Source organism: Branchiostoma belcheri, unplaced genomic scaffold (genome assembly GCF_001625305.1).
Source record: "Branchiostoma belcheri isolate BF01 breed outbred unplaced genomic scaffold, Haploidv18h27 scaffold161, whole genome shotgun sequence".
NCBI lineage: Eukaryota > Metazoa > Chordata > Leptocardii > Amphioxiformes > Branchiostomatidae > Branchiostoma > Branchiostoma belcheri.
Genome location: NW_017803058.1, coordinates 529,756 through 546,662, shown reverse-complemented (window position 1 = coordinate 546,662; position 16,907 = coordinate 529,756). Strand labels below are relative to the sequence as shown.

The following is a 16,907-nucleotide window of genomic DNA, read 5'->3' as shown; positions in this document are numbered from 1 at the left end:
AAAGTGTTACAGTATCATCTGAGTTACAGCATTGGCATGTTTCCCTTCCATCAAACGAGTTGATACAAAACAAACACACACTGTTACATGTTAGCGCTACACAGAAAGTAATCTAACTGGCTGAATACTGAAGTATCCCCTTCAAGCATATCAAATGTACTCAGCTGCCCGCCGCTAACAAACGTTGTAGTGCTATTCTAGTACCGGTGTAACCTGCCAGGCGGCATGATTAAAGCGTTCTCAGGTTACCCCTTAGCAACCAGGTATGACCCCGTACGCTACAGCACACCTGTAGGACCTGTCAGGCGTCCCCGTCTCCAGGGAGACAGGCCACGCCCCCACTGTCCCCAGTCCAAACACCTATAAACAGTTGGGGGTTCTCAAGTACCCAGTCAACATGGCGGCCCGCATGGCATGCACCGAGAGTCCCTCTCTCGAGACCGGCTTTAGGGCTCTTTAGGAAAGGCTTTGAACATCCTCGTGAAGGATTAGATCGTCACAAGATCTGCAGGGAGTGATATATAATTGGTAAGTGATCATGTTTCTTGTTTTGAGTGCCTTTTCTGCCATGCAACAGGTCTCCGATCGGGTTGGCCACTTGGCTGTCACGGCGAGTTGTTGGCAACTTCTGGTTGGGAGGGCCGCGTTGAGATTATACTGCATACGTTACCGGTACAGTAAAACTATTCCGTCTTTGCATGTATGTGAAAAAACTGTTATAATAGCCATTTTACCACGAATAACAGCACAATTAAGGCGCAACGCCATGCGAGTTCACTCGCACTCTGAGGCCTGTCAAGAAAAACAGCTAACTCCGTCCTCCAAATTTTTCTTGTTCCAGAACTGATCTGTGAGCAACGTTGCTGACCAACACAGTTTGTTCCAGAACGGTCTGATTTTGACCTCACAGGAATCACCATGACATCAATCGCATCCTCATCAGCCCCTGCCCAGGACGCACCGCCCCCTCCCTGGAGGACAGCGGGATCCACCTTCTTCTGGCAGCAGACCAGCCGCAAGTCCGCCAAACGGTTCCGCAAATCCCCCGACGAGCTGCCGCAGTCTCTCCGGTTTGCCAACTTCAACCCACGTCTAGCCGCTTTCTTGACCAAGCAGGACAAGCAGAAGAAAGCCGAGGCGGACACAGAAGCCGGAACACACGAGGAGACCACTGAAGAGGGTGCCAAGAAGAAGGAAAGTTTACTCCCAGCAATTAACCAAACTTTGTCTCTAATTCAAGAATCTCTAGACCGAGCTACTTCAAACTTAGCACAGTTAGAACAGCAAGAGCAGGAGAATAAACTAGCCTGGGATGATCCACAGAAGATACAGTTTGAAGAGACAAAGTACGCAGCACCTACGCTACTTGTAGAGTTGGCGAAAGTTTTGTATCTGTTTGAACACGAAGAGTCGGTGAACCTTCACACAGATATTGTGTGGCAACTTTGCTGGGGGTTCAAGGAGTTGTGTTCGGAGGTGGTGTTCACCAAACGCGAGTGGCAGTCCAACGCGTACAGAGGAACCTCTGCAACGAAGAAACACTCGGAGGGTACGATAGACCCAACACAGATGGACGAATCGAAATCGTCCACCAGTCGGATGGACGCCGACCGCGAAACGTCAAAAGATGAGGAGAGTTCGGAAAGAAGAAGACGAAGAAGAGGTACAAGGAGCGATGTAATATCGGAGGAAAGCGTAGACTCACCGAGAGATGATGACCAAGATGAGTCAAGGTCGAAAGTTGGATTTGCCCAGATCAAAGAAGGTCGAGTGCTGTCTGGTGGTGGGAGGTCCAGAACTCGAGCAGAGAGATTCAAGTTGCCAGGTAAGATACACATAAGGGTTCATGTGTGAAGAACAACTGTTTCAAAACTACTGTAAATAACTCTATATTTGTGGTAGCAAAAGTTCACGGTCTGAGAAAAATGGACACGTTTGTGGAATTATATGTTCGTGGTGGTGGCAGGTAAAGAGAAAAGAAAGCGAATCATTTGTTCACTATAATGACAAGTTCGCAGTACAGAAGTGACAGCGAAAACTGCAAAGTTGTGAAAAAATTTTGATTAACAGTATCCTCCGATTTCTTTCATAAATTTCTAAATGTCTTGACACAGACTGGGATTTTAGAAATGATTGGAACTTTCAGAACTCCAGGTATTATTTCTTAAACAAAACTATGAAAAGATGACTGTTTGCTGACCAGTGTATCAACATGACACCTTGTCCAGAGGTGTGTTTTCCTGTCCTTTCCACCAGCAGTATTATATTTCACCAGATGTTTTACCTGTAACACCTGCTTCTATAGAGAGTACTTTCTGAAAAACAGATGTTCTTCCTAATCTTAGAAAATCTTGTTTTTAAAATCAGAAGTTTAATGATAAACCTGCAATATAGTCAAGGTTCATACTAGTACCTACATGTCCTCTATTCTGTATTCATTTGGTCAGTATTGACCATGGAATGATGGATAAAAATCCTATTTTGTAGTTTGCAGAAATTATTCAAACTAAACCACCTGTTGCTCTCATATGAGATGGCATGAAAAAAAAAGCTTTTAGTAACAAAAACAGCAAAGACTACTACTAGTAAGTCTATTTCTTTAGCTCATATTTTTGTTTGATATAACATAATTCTGAGTACCAAAGCCTGAAAATACTAAAATGGTATTGGGGGCCAGGAAAATTTAGAAATCTTGACCCTCTAAAAAGGTATTTCCTGCATTTTGAATTTGACTGATTTTGAGGGGCAAATTTTGCTGGTAGACTAAGCTTAGTACATCTCTTTCAATATCTTTTCAACTAATTTTTGTCTGTCAAATATGACGGATTTGGCAAAATTCCGTCAAATGATGAAAAGGCACACGCTGGCTAAAAAACTGGTGTATGTCAGTTGCATAGGCCTAAATTACCTTGAAATATTCCATGGATAAATTTATTAAACTGCAGAAAAGATCAAACAATTGCCAATTAACAGTAGCATGGCAATCAATTAGATAGACTTTGTAATCCATCAGAAATGGTGACAAATCAATTAGCGTGGGATTAATGATTAAACCAAAGTAGGGCCATAACACATTATTAGTTCAATCAGACAAACACCACTACCCAGCCTACGGTAAACAGTACATCATGGAGACATGGTGACAAATTGGTCAGTTAGGAATTTAAAATGACTTTTACGTCATACATGTAGCTATAATACTTTCCCTGCACTTTTAGTTCCTTTATAAATGTATCTCAAAATTTGTTTTTTGGACAGTCATAGTAGCATTACATGTACATTTTCTTATGAACTGTGATTTCTTTGTAGTATACTGTGTTTTGGGAATGGCGCTAAACATAGCTTCAAGATGGAATTTGCTTTTGAATAGTTGCCAACACTAAAAGTTCTTGATTGTAAGTTGGTTGCAATGAGAAGATTGATTGTTGGGACTGTAAAATTATCTTTGCAAAATCGTTCTAGAACCATAAATGCATTAGAAGACTGTACATTCACATTTAAATCAACTTCTTCGCATAGAAGTAAAATCTGAAGCACATTTTCAATTATAGACTATAAAAACGTACATACTAATGAAGATTATTTCAATGAATGGTCCAACTGTGCAGCCAGAAAGCAAGCTGGGTTCATGTTTAACAGAAAGTCAACATGTAATCTGTGGAAGAATGTGCCCTGATAGAGTTAGTGTGCGCCATATATTACAATCACTGTTGGCTACCTTTGTGTGGGTATTGCGTTAGCTTGCGATAAAACATGCTAAATTGCAGGGAAGTACTATATCACACTTGACTCAACTCATATGAACTCTAGCACCATTTTTTACTGGCTGTGAGCTATAACGTTACAAATTTTACATATCTTTTTCCTTTTTACCGACTGAAAAACCAAGAACAGCTTTGATGGAAGCCAGTTTTTTTTGGTGTGCAAACAACTCGTAGACTTGTTTTCTTTACCAATAGGTGCTTTGATTCTCTTTTTCTTCTTCATTTCTTTGTAGTGACAACCCAAACATTTACGTAAAACATTGTGAAGAATATACGTTGAAAGCAAATGCTTTTAATCTCAATCCAAAAGTTAATAATACATGTGTTCCAATACAAGTATGATGCTTTGGTGTTCAGGAAAGTGTCATAGTTGTCACCACTGACATGAGTGTTGGATACTGTGACGCATTTACACTGTCTGAACCTTTTGAACCAGTTGTAAGGGTCCTTTTCAGGGTGACGAGAAGCGGTCCATTGCAGGAGTTAAGTACACACTCGTTTTTGTGCCGCAAAGTTTACACAGGGGTCCGATTTGCATGCCGAATCTCGGCCACCACAAATCGTATTGATCCTTCACGCGTAGCGCGACGAATGAGGGATAGAGGTATCAATCACTCAAAACACTTTTAAAGGATTAAGAGCGACAAAAGGGAGCGCAACGAACTTATACGCCGCATTCTTTAACTGGATTTCCGAACCAGTATGGTTCAAACGTTGTTTTTGACTCGTTTGTTCAGCTTTTAATTCTCTGCCCAGACAGCTTTGTGCGATTCTTTTTCAACCGTGTGAAACAATTCTCATGTCATAACCCCTCTTTAAAGCACATATCCTGTTCCTGTTTTCTTTCTCTGACAGATATAACAGGGCGCCAGCACGATTGTATGTACTTTTCAACCTTTTCAGGGTGACTGGGTGGATACGGTGTTAGTTGGGTGACAGTCGGTATTTTGAAATGGAGCCAAGGAAAAAATTAACTCGAAGTGTAAATATGAAAACAAGAAATGTAAATATGCCACAAATTAACTCTTTTGGAAGAAGTCATTGGAGTTATGAAGTTAACAATGAACTACATGATAATCGGCATAGCCCCATACACCAGTATCTGGACAGAAGGCTAATCTGTAATGCAAAGTACCAGTAGTTTGTTCAGAGAACAAGAATTCAAAGCTTTTAGACCTTGACATAGATGGGCAAGTAAGGTCATTTTGGGTGTCACTAAGTATGTGAAGTACATAATGCTTGACACTTTTATCACACCGAAAGAGACTTACCATTAAATAGAATTTCATGCTAAAGGTGAATTTAATGATAAAGAAAAGTTACTGTAACATTCTTACTTTTATAGATTCAGGTTGCAAATTTAGAAAATTAATGCTCCAAAATTTAAAGGCGGTGTTCAGAATCAGAATGCAATTTTCCCATTGCTTGAAAACCCATCAATATAGCTTGTACTGAAGAGATATCTATCAGTGTTTTTGTCAGTTAAGCAAAAAAAAGGAAAAAGTTCCCTTCATTATGAAATCTATGTAACGTTGTCACGAAGCAAGGTTGAACAAATGACTTTAACACGCAATATAGTATGGTGAATAATAGACTCATCATTTTCATTTCTTCACATTTTCTTGCTTTTCTTGCTAAGTAATTTTGGCATTCTATGACATCCGTATCATTTTCCAATGTTCTTTTGAATCAATGGCAAATATTTGCTCATTTGCAGCTTCTTTGTATGATTTACAGTTTGGTCAAAAGCTATATATTTTTTAAAAACGGGTGAAAATTCATGTGCGCGTGGATGTCATCCATAATGACTGAGATCCACATGGCTTAATGATTGTACATGTATCAACCTCAATCAAAAACTGGCCTGACTAGACTAACAATTGTTTCTGTTTTTTTGTGACACCTGTTTTGTTTTGTCCCTACAGCTGGTGCAGATCGGAAAGTTTCGCTGATGTCATCCCGCGCCAGCGGAATGTTCTACGACAACAGATCTCAGGCCTCCGATGTGTCCACAGGTAAGAACAGCTACGGTACACTTAGGCCATTCTCTCACTAGTAGTAGTAGGACAAAATTGTCCGGATCAAGCCAAATATAGATTGGCTAATCTGCTTCGATCCATTCAACTTTACCCCAGTGGGAACACTCCCAATCCAGTTCCATCTGGCTCAACACCGACCCACCTTGCGAGGTGAATCGTTGCTGAGCTGTATCAACCCAAATCAGGCTGGATAGGGAGCGTTCCCACTGGGGTTAAGTTGACTGTATGGAAGCCAGATAGAAGCCTGTCGCCAATCTATTTGGCTCAATCTGAAAAAATTTTATCCTAGTGGGAAATGGGCTTTAGTCTTTTAAAGAGCAGAGAAGTTCTGTTCCTGAAGGATCTATATATAATATTGCATCAACTTGTCTACCGTTTTGATGAAAATACATTGGGATTAGATATAATTATTGGAGAAGTGCATTTTTTTTTCTTCAAGCTGTAGTTGGAAATTGGCTATGATGAGAGAAAGTTTGGGTAACTCGTAATGTTACTATGTTGAGACATTGTTACTGAACATTACTGTGTCAAAATTAGTACTGTTATCCTTGATGACAGTCAATTAGGAACATAATTATGTGTAATTAAGACTCCGATAATCAGTTCTAATGAGGACATCACTGGAGTGACCCAAGAGCTACCCTGATGTGGTGATCACTCGATTATCCAGCAGTTCTTCATGAAAACACCCCACTCAATCACTCCTCTAGCCCTTCATCCCCTTTCATCCATGACAAAGAGATCGCAAATCTGGCAATCTGAGGGACCTTTGGGGACCCTTAGTATTCTCTCCATGTTGTGTGGTCACATACCTAGCTGGTCTGTGATTGGTTGCCTGGGTGCCTGATGCATTATGGGAGGTTTTCACGGGGCACAGATGACGGTTGTTGAGACTTGTTGAATGACCAGCCCTTTCATTAATAACCGGACATTGTTATACAACTGGGGTCATTCAGACGGCAAATTGGACGCAAACAAGCTGACGTGTTTTCTGTGGTTGTGAGTAAGCTGTGCCATTGTTACTGCTCTAGTTTCTTCATTTTGAATGCTTGTTGGGACGTTTTCCAGTCAACTGCTGTTTTTCTGGTATGGCAAATCATTTATATTAAGGCAGGAGAAGCTGTGTATATGTAATTTTCCTTGGTTGATGACTGCTGTACAATCTCCAAGTATATCATTCGGTGGCCGCAAAGACAGTATCAAATTGGCCAGGCAGTATCTATTGGCCAGACAGTATGCCAATGGATACTGCCTGGCCATTTTGATACTGTGTCTTTGCGGCCACTGAAAGATCTGTTTTCGGCCAATGGATACTGTCTGGCCATTTTGATACTGTGTCTTTGCGGCCACTGAAAGATTTGCTTTACATATGGATACTGCCTGGTCAATTGCGGCCACTAAAAGATGACTGCTTGGAGATTACTGGACATATATCGGAAGCTAAGCTGACTAAGACTCCCACCCAAGGAATTACATGTCAGTGTTTAGAATCAATGATGTTGTGTTCAACTGTGGAAGGCTAATTCATGCAAGTTTATGTTGACCGAAGAAGTTCTCTTTAAGTGGCAGCACTGTTGAAAATGATAACTGTTGTAGAGTTAGAAGATTTGTAACTTTTGTACTCTTTTTCTCCCCTCTAGCTCTTCCATACAGTTCAGCCCACACACCAGCTGGCTACATGTCTGTTCTCAACTTCTCTCTGGCCAACAAGGCCTGTGAAGAAAAGGGTAAGCAGTCATCTTTACTTGGGTTTAAAGTTATATGAGACCCAGTGTTCTAGTCAGTGTCCGTCTTTTTGCTACTCGCTACTCGCTACTTGCTACTCGCGATGGACAATAATTTTACCCAATCTGTCATTTTTGACAGACAAAAATCAGTGTGTGAAGAACTGAAAAGAGATGTCATTAAAAAGCTTTGTCCAGCAAAATTTTCCCCTCAAAATGCAAGAAATAGCATTTCAGAGGGTCTAGATTTCAAATATTTTTATGGGGGAGCATATCCCTGGACCCACGAGGATTGTTGTGCGTTCGGCACTCAACATGATCTGACATCAAACAAAATTGTGATGACAGAAAAAGGTTTCAGGCTAGCTAAAACATTACCCAACAGTATTTTACTTCTGCTTTAACATCCTTCTCTTAGAAAGAAGGGACTTTAACAGTACTATTAATTTTACGCAGTGATGAAGATGATATATTTGCCATACTGGTATGGATGTTATCTGTTTATGAACCGTCTGTTTGTGACCCTTCTTCAGGCTGGATTGTCCACCCAAATGAGCGGGATGACCCAGAGAGACAGACCATGTTGGAGTGGGCGAGACAGAGACTGCTCTTCTCCATCAAAATATCGTAAGTTCTTAAAGACATCCAATGGGTCAGTTAGTCCTCACTACTTGTGAGAAATTGGGCTGGTCTCAATCATGATGTTTCTGACTCAGGGAGAAGAGTTGCTGTTACAGTTCTATACTTATAGCTCTATGCGTAGAAGTGGCCAAAAATAATTGGCCTTGCATCGAGCGACACCGTTAAAAAAAATGCATAAGGCGATCTGTATGATATTGATACATACTGCCCCAAATTAGCATTCCATTCAGTATTTCATACTTGGGACATTTTGGGCAAATTTGCGGTACAGAAACAACCGTGAACATAAAAGTACTGCAAAAAAAATCAGTAATTACGGTATCATATTTTCATGTTGTTGACTTGATGCCAATGACACAATGTCATCACCACCTCTATCTTTTAATGTTGTTGTAGATGACTTGATGTTCAGCAGTAATTGCTTGTGTTTTATTTCATAAATACCATCTCTCAATGCATTAAAGTCTACTTTTTTTAATCCTAATTCATGAAGTACATGTAGTACTGAACAACATGAAAAGACACAGACTGTCTTGACGTTTTGCAGTAATTGCTGGGTTTTATTTCATAAATACCGTATCTTTTGAGTGCAATATATATACGTTTTTACCCCAATAGCACTGAACAACATGAAAAGGCACTTGCGTTGGGTCACGACAAGCCACTCATCATCCGTTACTACGGCGACACCAAACGAGAGGCCATGCTGAAGTACAAGAAGCAGCCGCCGCCCAGTCAGAAACCGGGGGCACGGGTCATGTCCCCCCCTAAGATCCCCAGAATGGACAGTCCCGTGGAACAGGGCAGGCTGAAGCTCATGAGACAACTGCCGGACGGGTCCTGCTCTGTCTTGTATCCTTCAAATTTTGTAATAAGACTAGAAAGAAAAAGTAAATACGTTTACCTTCACATGGTGTAGCCTAACCAAGGACTGCTCTGTTTATTCTTACTCAAACAGACGATGTTGACTCTAATCCAACTCTGTCCTGCATCCTGTAAAATAGTCACACGGTAGGTGGACAAGAGTGCCCAGTTGCTGACAAACAGCCGATGCATACGTTAGGCAGAGTATATTTATCTGTGACAGGTTTTCCACTGCATTTGCTGCATGCATCACCGCTACCTACATGTGTACAAGCCCAGGAAAAAAAATGAAATTAGAAGAAAACAGCTTGGGTGCTCATGAGGAAGGGCGCAACTTGTAAAGGCTTTGTGATACGAGTAGAAACATAATAAGCTCGCAAACAGGGACATAAACAATAATGATATTATTATAGTAGCTTGATAAACAAATACAAGAATAATAAAACGCCTCCGATGCCACAAATTCAGTTTCACCTGTAAAACAAGGAGTCTTTATCAAGTCATTTTGCTGCTCTTAGATTTTGCCTGCTGTGTTTGATACATGTATAGAACAGGGAGTTCGATGCATTCGATCAGGATCGGTCTATTGCCTTAACAGCCCTTCCCAGCTACCCTTCAGGTCGAGTGGCCATCTCCATCAGCCCTCCCACCAAACCCGGCCAGCTGGGTCTCTACACTAACGTGTACGCAGACAACCTCCAGGGGACCATGCTGGCGTCCTTCACGCCCTCCGGACACGGCTGCTGCTACCATCCCAACGGTGTCCCGCGCTACGTCATGAGTCCCGAGGGAGGCATGCTCATGGAACCTGACGGTACCATCTCCAAACAGTGGTCCTGGCCGAAAGTGGGGAAACTGCCGGTGACGGTCAATGTCCAGGTAAGGTTTAGTCACATTCTGTATGACAGAATTGACTAATGTAATTCATTTTATGTTCATTGTAGCAAAAGTTTAAGGTCTAAGAAAAATGTTCACGGAACTATGTATATGTTCACAGTGGCGGCAGGTGCAGAAAAAAGAAAGTTGGTGAATTATTTCTTAACGGTAATGAAGTTCGGGGTAAAGAATTGATCGTGAAAACCACAGTGAATTTAAAAGTGTGGAGGAAAAATGAGAAATTATAGCAGTTAAGTTCTTTATTCACAACCACTTGTTAAACAAGATTCAGCATTTTGATGACCGTCTTTTCCTAAACAAGGGGTTGTGAATAAAAAACTTTGCTATTCGATCATTCACCAACCTGTTGAAATTATTCATGGATATATGACAGAAGTTTATATGGATTTGACAGTGAGTGTTGGTGTACAGTATTTGTTGATAAGAATAATAGTCACTGTATGGTTATAAACTGAATCAACATTGCAGAAAATTAATATGTCTTTATTTTACCATACGTTGGATACCTTGATACCTTGATATATTAAGCATAAAAAATCATTTTTTCTGCACAGGTTACTGAGTTGCTCCTACTCCGGTGTACCAACCTGTCCTCAGTCGTCCTACACTTCGCCTGCCAGAAAGAGACGGCAAAGTTTAACGTTGGGCTTCACACCGGGGCTGTGCAGCCAAAGCTGGAAGAAATGGTAAGAACTTAGTCATGTTGTTCACTGTTTAAACCTGTCTTGTTCAAAAGTGTTAGCAATAGATGATGTCGAGGACTTTTGCTGTGTACTGTAAATCACTTGATGTTCGCCGTAGCAAAAGTTCACGGCTTGAGAAAAATGTATATGCTCGCAGAACTATACCTTTGCGGTGGCAGCAGGTGCAGAAAAATCCAATCAATTGATCAATCAATCAATCAACCGATCAATCAATCAACCAATCAATCAATCTATCAATCAATAAATCAAGTCCCAGGCAAAAAAGAATTAAAGTAATTTTGTTCATGGTAATGATAAGTTTGTGGTACAGAAGTGACCGCAAATATAAAAGTACTGTGAACAATTGAGATTTGCAGTTACCACTGCATATCTAAAGCATGTCTCTTGTCTATCATGCATATACTAATACTGTAGTTTGTTATATAATTATAATAGTAAGACCTTCAGTGGCTCTGTATCTGTAAGTAAAGTTTTTGTTGAAGATACAGTATGATATCTAAAGGGACTTTTTCTTTTACCTTTTTTAGGGTTATCTGAAAACAGAAGGGCCGTTCATTTCCCAAGCTGCCAAAGAGTCAGTCAAACCCAGCAAGAAGAAGGACAAGGACAGATTGAGAAGAGGCTTTATCAAACCAAAGGTATGTTGATAAGGGTGTACCTCAAGGATGCATCTTTGAGCCTCTCCTTTTTTTTCTGTATCCTGAGTGTTTGTAGCTGTAGCATATAGCTAGCAACTCACCCAGAAGTGCCTTGTACTGTATATGATGTCTGTTGGTGTTTTCAATTCGATCAGTCTATTTCTATATGCTATACAGTAGTTAACTTCATGTAACCAACACTAAGTTTATAAGAGAACTCATAGCAGGAAGGTGTCAACACACAAAAAAAGTGAAATGTAACAGAAATATGCACATATTCACTATTGTGAGTATTTGAAGCTTTGTGTGAACTTTAACCAATCATTTTATCTGCACACTGCACCATGGAAATGCAGCTTTCCATATTCATGGTTGGAAAAACAGGTGAGAGGTTCATTGAGCCATCACAAAGTCAAAGTCATTGCTGCATCAAATTTGTTTCAAATTCTGTGCCTTTGATGTTGTAAAATTAGTGTACATGTAGTTTGTGTCCACAATTCACTCCGTAACATGCATTCAAGAACTTATTGTCATTGAAGTTTAGGATGTTAGCAAACAAGTTATGTTTTTTCTTTAGGCCACACCAATTTAATTTCTTGGTTAACGGATTTTTCTAGAAAAATAATGGAGCAGGCGGGCGAAAAAAAAAAAAAACTAAAAAACAGGCCTAGGCATCCTATTATGGCCCAAAATGGTACGATAGGAGCCATGAAGTCAACACACCAGACTGGCTCAAAATTTTGACTATGAATTTTGAACTTTTAATTGCATTAAAAGATGGAATAACTGTAACAACTAGGATGAAAAGGACTGTTTTCAACTGTTCAGGGCAAAATATGAGCATTTTGCAGTTGATTCTGAATTTTTATTTTTATTTCCAAATCAGAAAAAAATGAAGCGGGCAAATCCGTTAACCAAGAAATTAAAGTGGTGTGGCCTTAGTCAAGATGGGCTAGGGCTTCAGCTACAAATGTACTAAAAGGAGCGAGGCAGAAAACAGTCCTCTTCTGGTAGTAAAAAGTAGACTAGTTTGTGTCCACAACTTACTTTGTAACAAGCATGCAAGAACTTGTTATAATTGTAGAATGTTCGCAAAAAAAATGGAACACATTATGTTTTTTCTTTAGTCAAGATGGGCTAGGGCTTCAGCTAACAAAAAGGAGCGAGACAGAAAGCAGTCCTCTTCTGGTAGTAAAAAGGACTTAGACAGACCTGACTCAGCCAGAGGCAGTGTCCAGTTTAGACAGGACAGTGAAAAGCAGGTTACACCTCGGGACAGTGTAGCAGGGGTCAGACAGGGGTCAGCTAAGGACAGGAGTGGTCAGGATAGGACAGGGTCAGCAAAAGACAGGAGTGGTCAGGAAAGGACAGGGTCAGCTAAGGACAGGAGTGGTCAGGAAAGGACAGGGTCAGCTAAGGACAGGAGTGGTCAGGATAGGACAGGGTCAGCTAAGGAGAGGACTGCTCAGGACAGGAAAGACCAAGAAGCTTCCATTTGGAAAGACTCAGTCCCAGGCAAATGCGAAACATCCGGTAGACAAGCATCAGATAGTGCAGGCAATCTGGAGGCAAGTCAGTTAGACATCAGAAAAAAATAATTATTACTCAGTTAGCAAGAGATCTTGTAACAAAAGAGAACTGGACATTTCTCTACAGTATTTGTTGTAGGCCACAGTGATTATAATGTTTATCTCTACGCCCTTGTTGTTGTTGATTACTTCCTTTGTTTAAGATCGTTGGATTGCTGAATGAACACAATTCTGCATTATGTAACATTAGGACCATACAACAAGTAAATTTGGTCATCTCTTTACAAAGTACGTTGAGTCATCCCAACTCCATTTCAAATAACAAATGCATCGGAGTGTTCAAACACTTTAAACACAAGTGTCAACTATTTTTGTTTACATTCTGGTACAATACTTTGCCTCTGGTTTAGCACCAATCGTATATAAATGTTAGAATTGTTAGATAATTCCAAAGATTTGTTAAAAGGTGAAAGCAAATTACAATCGCACGAAAATTTTCTTGAATAAAATGTTTCAATTTCTGGTGCAAAAGTGTTACACAATGTCCCTTTAAGTTTTCGGGCTAATAGTAAGGCCACACCAATTTAATTTGTTGGTTCTCGGATTCGCCTCTTTGTTTCTTTCTGATTTGCAAAAAAAAAAAAAATTGATTCTGGTCCTGAATCAACTGAAAAATGCTCATGTTTTGCCCCAAACAATTGAGGAAAGTCCTTTTCTTCCTAGTTGTTGCAGTTTTCCCATCTATCATTGCAGTGGTTTGATTAAAAGTTCAAAATTCAATGTTTAAATTTTAACCCAGCCTTTTGTGTTGACTTCATGGCTCATTTCATAGCATTTAAGCTATATAATAGGATGCCTAGACCTGTTTTTATTTTTATTTTTTTTTCGCCCTGTCGCTTCATATTTTTCCTGAAAAAATCCGAGAACCAACAAATTAAATTGGTGTGGCCTAATCTTCTGATGTTCTGTACAGCCCATATTTACATTAAAACTGTATTGACTGTCCACAGGAGAAGAGAGTTTCCCAGCAGATCGCTGAGCTGACCAAGATTCTGGAGTTACCCGGAGACAAGGACGAGTTTTTCTCCCAGGCAGAGAAGGACCTGGTCAGACTTCAGCGGAAAGTCAAGTAAGAAGTTATACATATTATACTTAGAATTTAAAGGGAGGGTAAATCAAGTTGTAGAATGTGTGTTTGCCCAGTTGGACGTTTGAACAGTGACGTTAGCATTTGCTCGATGTGTGAACAGCAATGTTATATTGGATCGTATTGCTTCATTGAACATTTTAACATTTGAAATAAAGTTATATTACTTAGTATTTGAGTCTTAGGATCCATTTTGACATTGTTTTCTACAAACACTATAATGATTGGAATGGCATCACCAGTATTTCTTTTGTCTTCTAGAGACTGCCCAGACACTGAAATTATAATGTACACGTAATTGATGCATGGAAATTTTAATAGAGAATGTCTAAAATGTCTGATGCACACATTGATCCTCTTGATACTACCGTAAGCCATGAAATAAAGGACAGTCCTAGGCTTTTAATGATGATTTTAAACAATCTTAGCTAAGAAATTGGTTGGTAGTAACTTTTTCAGCACGAAGGACAGTCATGTCGCATTGACTTCATCACTAACGTTACCAGTGTATATCATGCCTTCCTTTCATCTTCCATCCATACAACAATGACTTAGCTGTAAAGTCAGTCATTGCTTTTTCAGCACCAAGGACAGTGCATGTCCTGTTGACTGTAAGACCTCATCACCACCATGTTACAGTTTGCAAACCAGGGCTCTAGTCAGTTCAAATTTTTTCCCCTTAGCCCAGGTTCATGATCAGACCTGGGGGGAGAGTGCTCACAATCTAGGGGGGTCTGAGGGCAAATTTTGGATTTTCAAGCCTTCAAAAACGCAATTTCCCACAATTTTGAGAGACAAATCATGGGGTTGAGAGTGGTTGTTGGTAGTCCTTTTGATGTTTTTACATTTCAAGATTTTTGCCAAGTTTGTTCTTTAAGGTTGACGAATTGGTTTAAAGAAGTTTCCATCACACGCCACAAAGTTCCCGCAATTGAGGTAAAGACAGGTGCTGGCTGGAATATTGTTGCAAACTGAAGTCAAGCTCACAAAGCCAGTGTATTAATGTCTTCCTTCCATCTTCCTATGCACAGGAACCTGATTGATGACTGGATGGAGCACTATCGTATCGCCATGCACATCAAGTCCCCTCACCTAGCCACGCTGTCCCACCGTCCCGGCAAGCAGTCCGCCCGACGCACCATCCAGTCCGCCCGGCCCGCCGTCAAGACTCCCATCATCTCGCTCTTCCACCAGATACCCAGGGAGGAGGATGGGGCGGAGGGGGAGGGAGGGGAGAAGGTGGAGGAGAGAAACCCTCCGACAAAGCACCAGTCGTTCCGCTCGCCATCCGCGCCACCGCGACACATGATACAGGAGAGACCGCTGACGGCGGCCTCCTCGCGGCCGTTCAGCTCGGCAGATGGATTGTCGAGAAAGGGGGAAACAGACTCCAAAGTGCGCATGGATCTAGGAAGTGCAAAAGAGGGAGAGCCCAAGTCGCAGGCTGGGTCTGCTAAGACAAGGCAACAGTCCACTTCTAGTGCAGGGTAAGGACTCTCAAACCTCTTTTGAAGCTGGATTTTCTTTGATCTGGTAAATTTGTGTTTTTATCTCTGTCTCAAGTACTTTTTGTGCCATCATCAGCTTATTTTCATGTACCTTAGTAATATAGTGTTCTAACGTCCCTTTTGCAGTTTGATTTACCTTTAAAAAACAACAATATACTGTAAATCACTTTATATTCCCGGTACTTTTATACTTGCAGTTTTGTTGGTCACTTCTTTATTGCAAATTTATTATTACCACAAACGAATAATTCACTGACTTTCTTTGGAAAATGAACACCATGTAGTTCTGCTAACATGTCCATTTTTCTCAGACAGAATTTTGCTACCAAGAATATAAAGGGATTTACAGTATGCCCTTTTTGCATGTTTAGCCATCTGAAAAAAAAATTGTGCCATCTGAAAATTCATCAAAACCCTTTTGTTGTACCCTAGGTCTCCAATGCGAGCTCCCTCGAGCCTGTTCCCCAAGAGTGCCAGCCATGCCAACCTGTCCACCCCTGAGCGTGTGCGTACTCCGCTACGGGAGGGCTGTCCTGTCTCGCTACGTGCAGAGATCCTAGGAGAGGGCATCCTCGCCTGCAAGTGTAGCAAGCACAAAGTTCCCCTGGTCATGGACCTGGAGTTCGACCGTCTTCTCAAGGAGTTTCTCCCCAAGAATCAGTTAATCATCATCGCGGTCACCTCGACGTACTACACAAACGCTAACCCATGCGACGCCATGTTGGAACGGATGTACATCGACCGGAACAAGAACCGGACGATGCCCTGCGTGCAGAGTCGCTCCGATCCCTTCAGAATATTCAAGTACGACATGGCGGTCGCGGCGGAACTAACGGACTACGACCAGCCGCTACTGCTGCGTAGACATAACGCGGTGGCGGGCATGTTCTTGATGTACTACAGCGGTAAGCTACTGTTCTGCGACCACATCTTCAACGGTTACGGTAACGCGAAGAAGGACCTCGTCAAGCAGATACTGAAGACCAAACATGACGCTAAACTTGGAAATTTCCTACCGGCAGACTTCCGATTTTGGTGAGTGTAACAACCTAATCAGCTTATCAGTGTGACAATCTTATAAACTTTTGCATATTGTAAATGTAAATGTAATTAAAAAATCTTTTGCACTCTTCATTCCTTTGAGCACGTTGTAAATTGGAGATACTTCATATTACTAACTCTGCTAAATGCTAATAAACTTCTCATGATTTCATCATTTTCTTGTTAAAGGCCTTTTTGCTTTTTCTGCAAAAGCGTGTGCTGGTTTAGTTTATACATTGTATTGTGAAAATAGTGGTATTTGTTTAGAAGTAAAGGATAGCTGGAATGCACAGGGAACATTCAGAACTGACTCATTGCATATGTCTAAACACTTTGCCATTTTCTTATGTAGGGGCCAAGGAGTGCTGGTGTTGCAAGAAAGTCCATTTTAGAGGTGCAGATGCGGACAT

At 40.9% G+C, this 16,907-nt stretch overlaps 1 protein-coding gene across 1 annotated transcript in view; it reads left to right on the top strand.

The window, feature by feature from the left end:
* Positions 1-11: 11 nt before the first annotated feature.
* LOC109466272 overlaps positions 12-16,907 on the top strand; it is a 19,201-nt gene continuing 2,305 nt past the window's right edge. The window contains exons 1-12 of the mRNA XM_019763976.1: positions 12-528; positions 842-1,825; positions 5,690-5,779; positions 7,444-7,530; positions 8,061-8,154; positions 8,788-9,021; positions 9,642-9,912; positions 10,485-10,616; positions 11,162-11,272; positions 13,812-13,930; positions 14,980-15,435; positions 15,889-16,491. Of these exons, the coding sequence (XP_019619535.1) occupies positions 919-1,825; positions 5,690-5,779; positions 7,444-7,530; positions 8,061-8,154; positions 8,788-9,021; positions 9,642-9,912; positions 10,485-10,616; positions 11,162-11,272; positions 13,812-13,930; positions 14,980-15,435; positions 15,889-16,491 (3,104 nt within the window). The 5' untranslated portion in view covers positions 12-528; positions 842-918. The remainder of the gene's footprint in view (positions 529-841; positions 1,826-5,689; positions 5,780-7,443; positions 7,531-8,060; positions 8,155-8,787; positions 9,022-9,641; positions 9,913-10,484; positions 10,617-11,161; positions 11,273-13,811; positions 13,931-14,979; positions 15,436-15,888; positions 16,492-16,907) is intronic.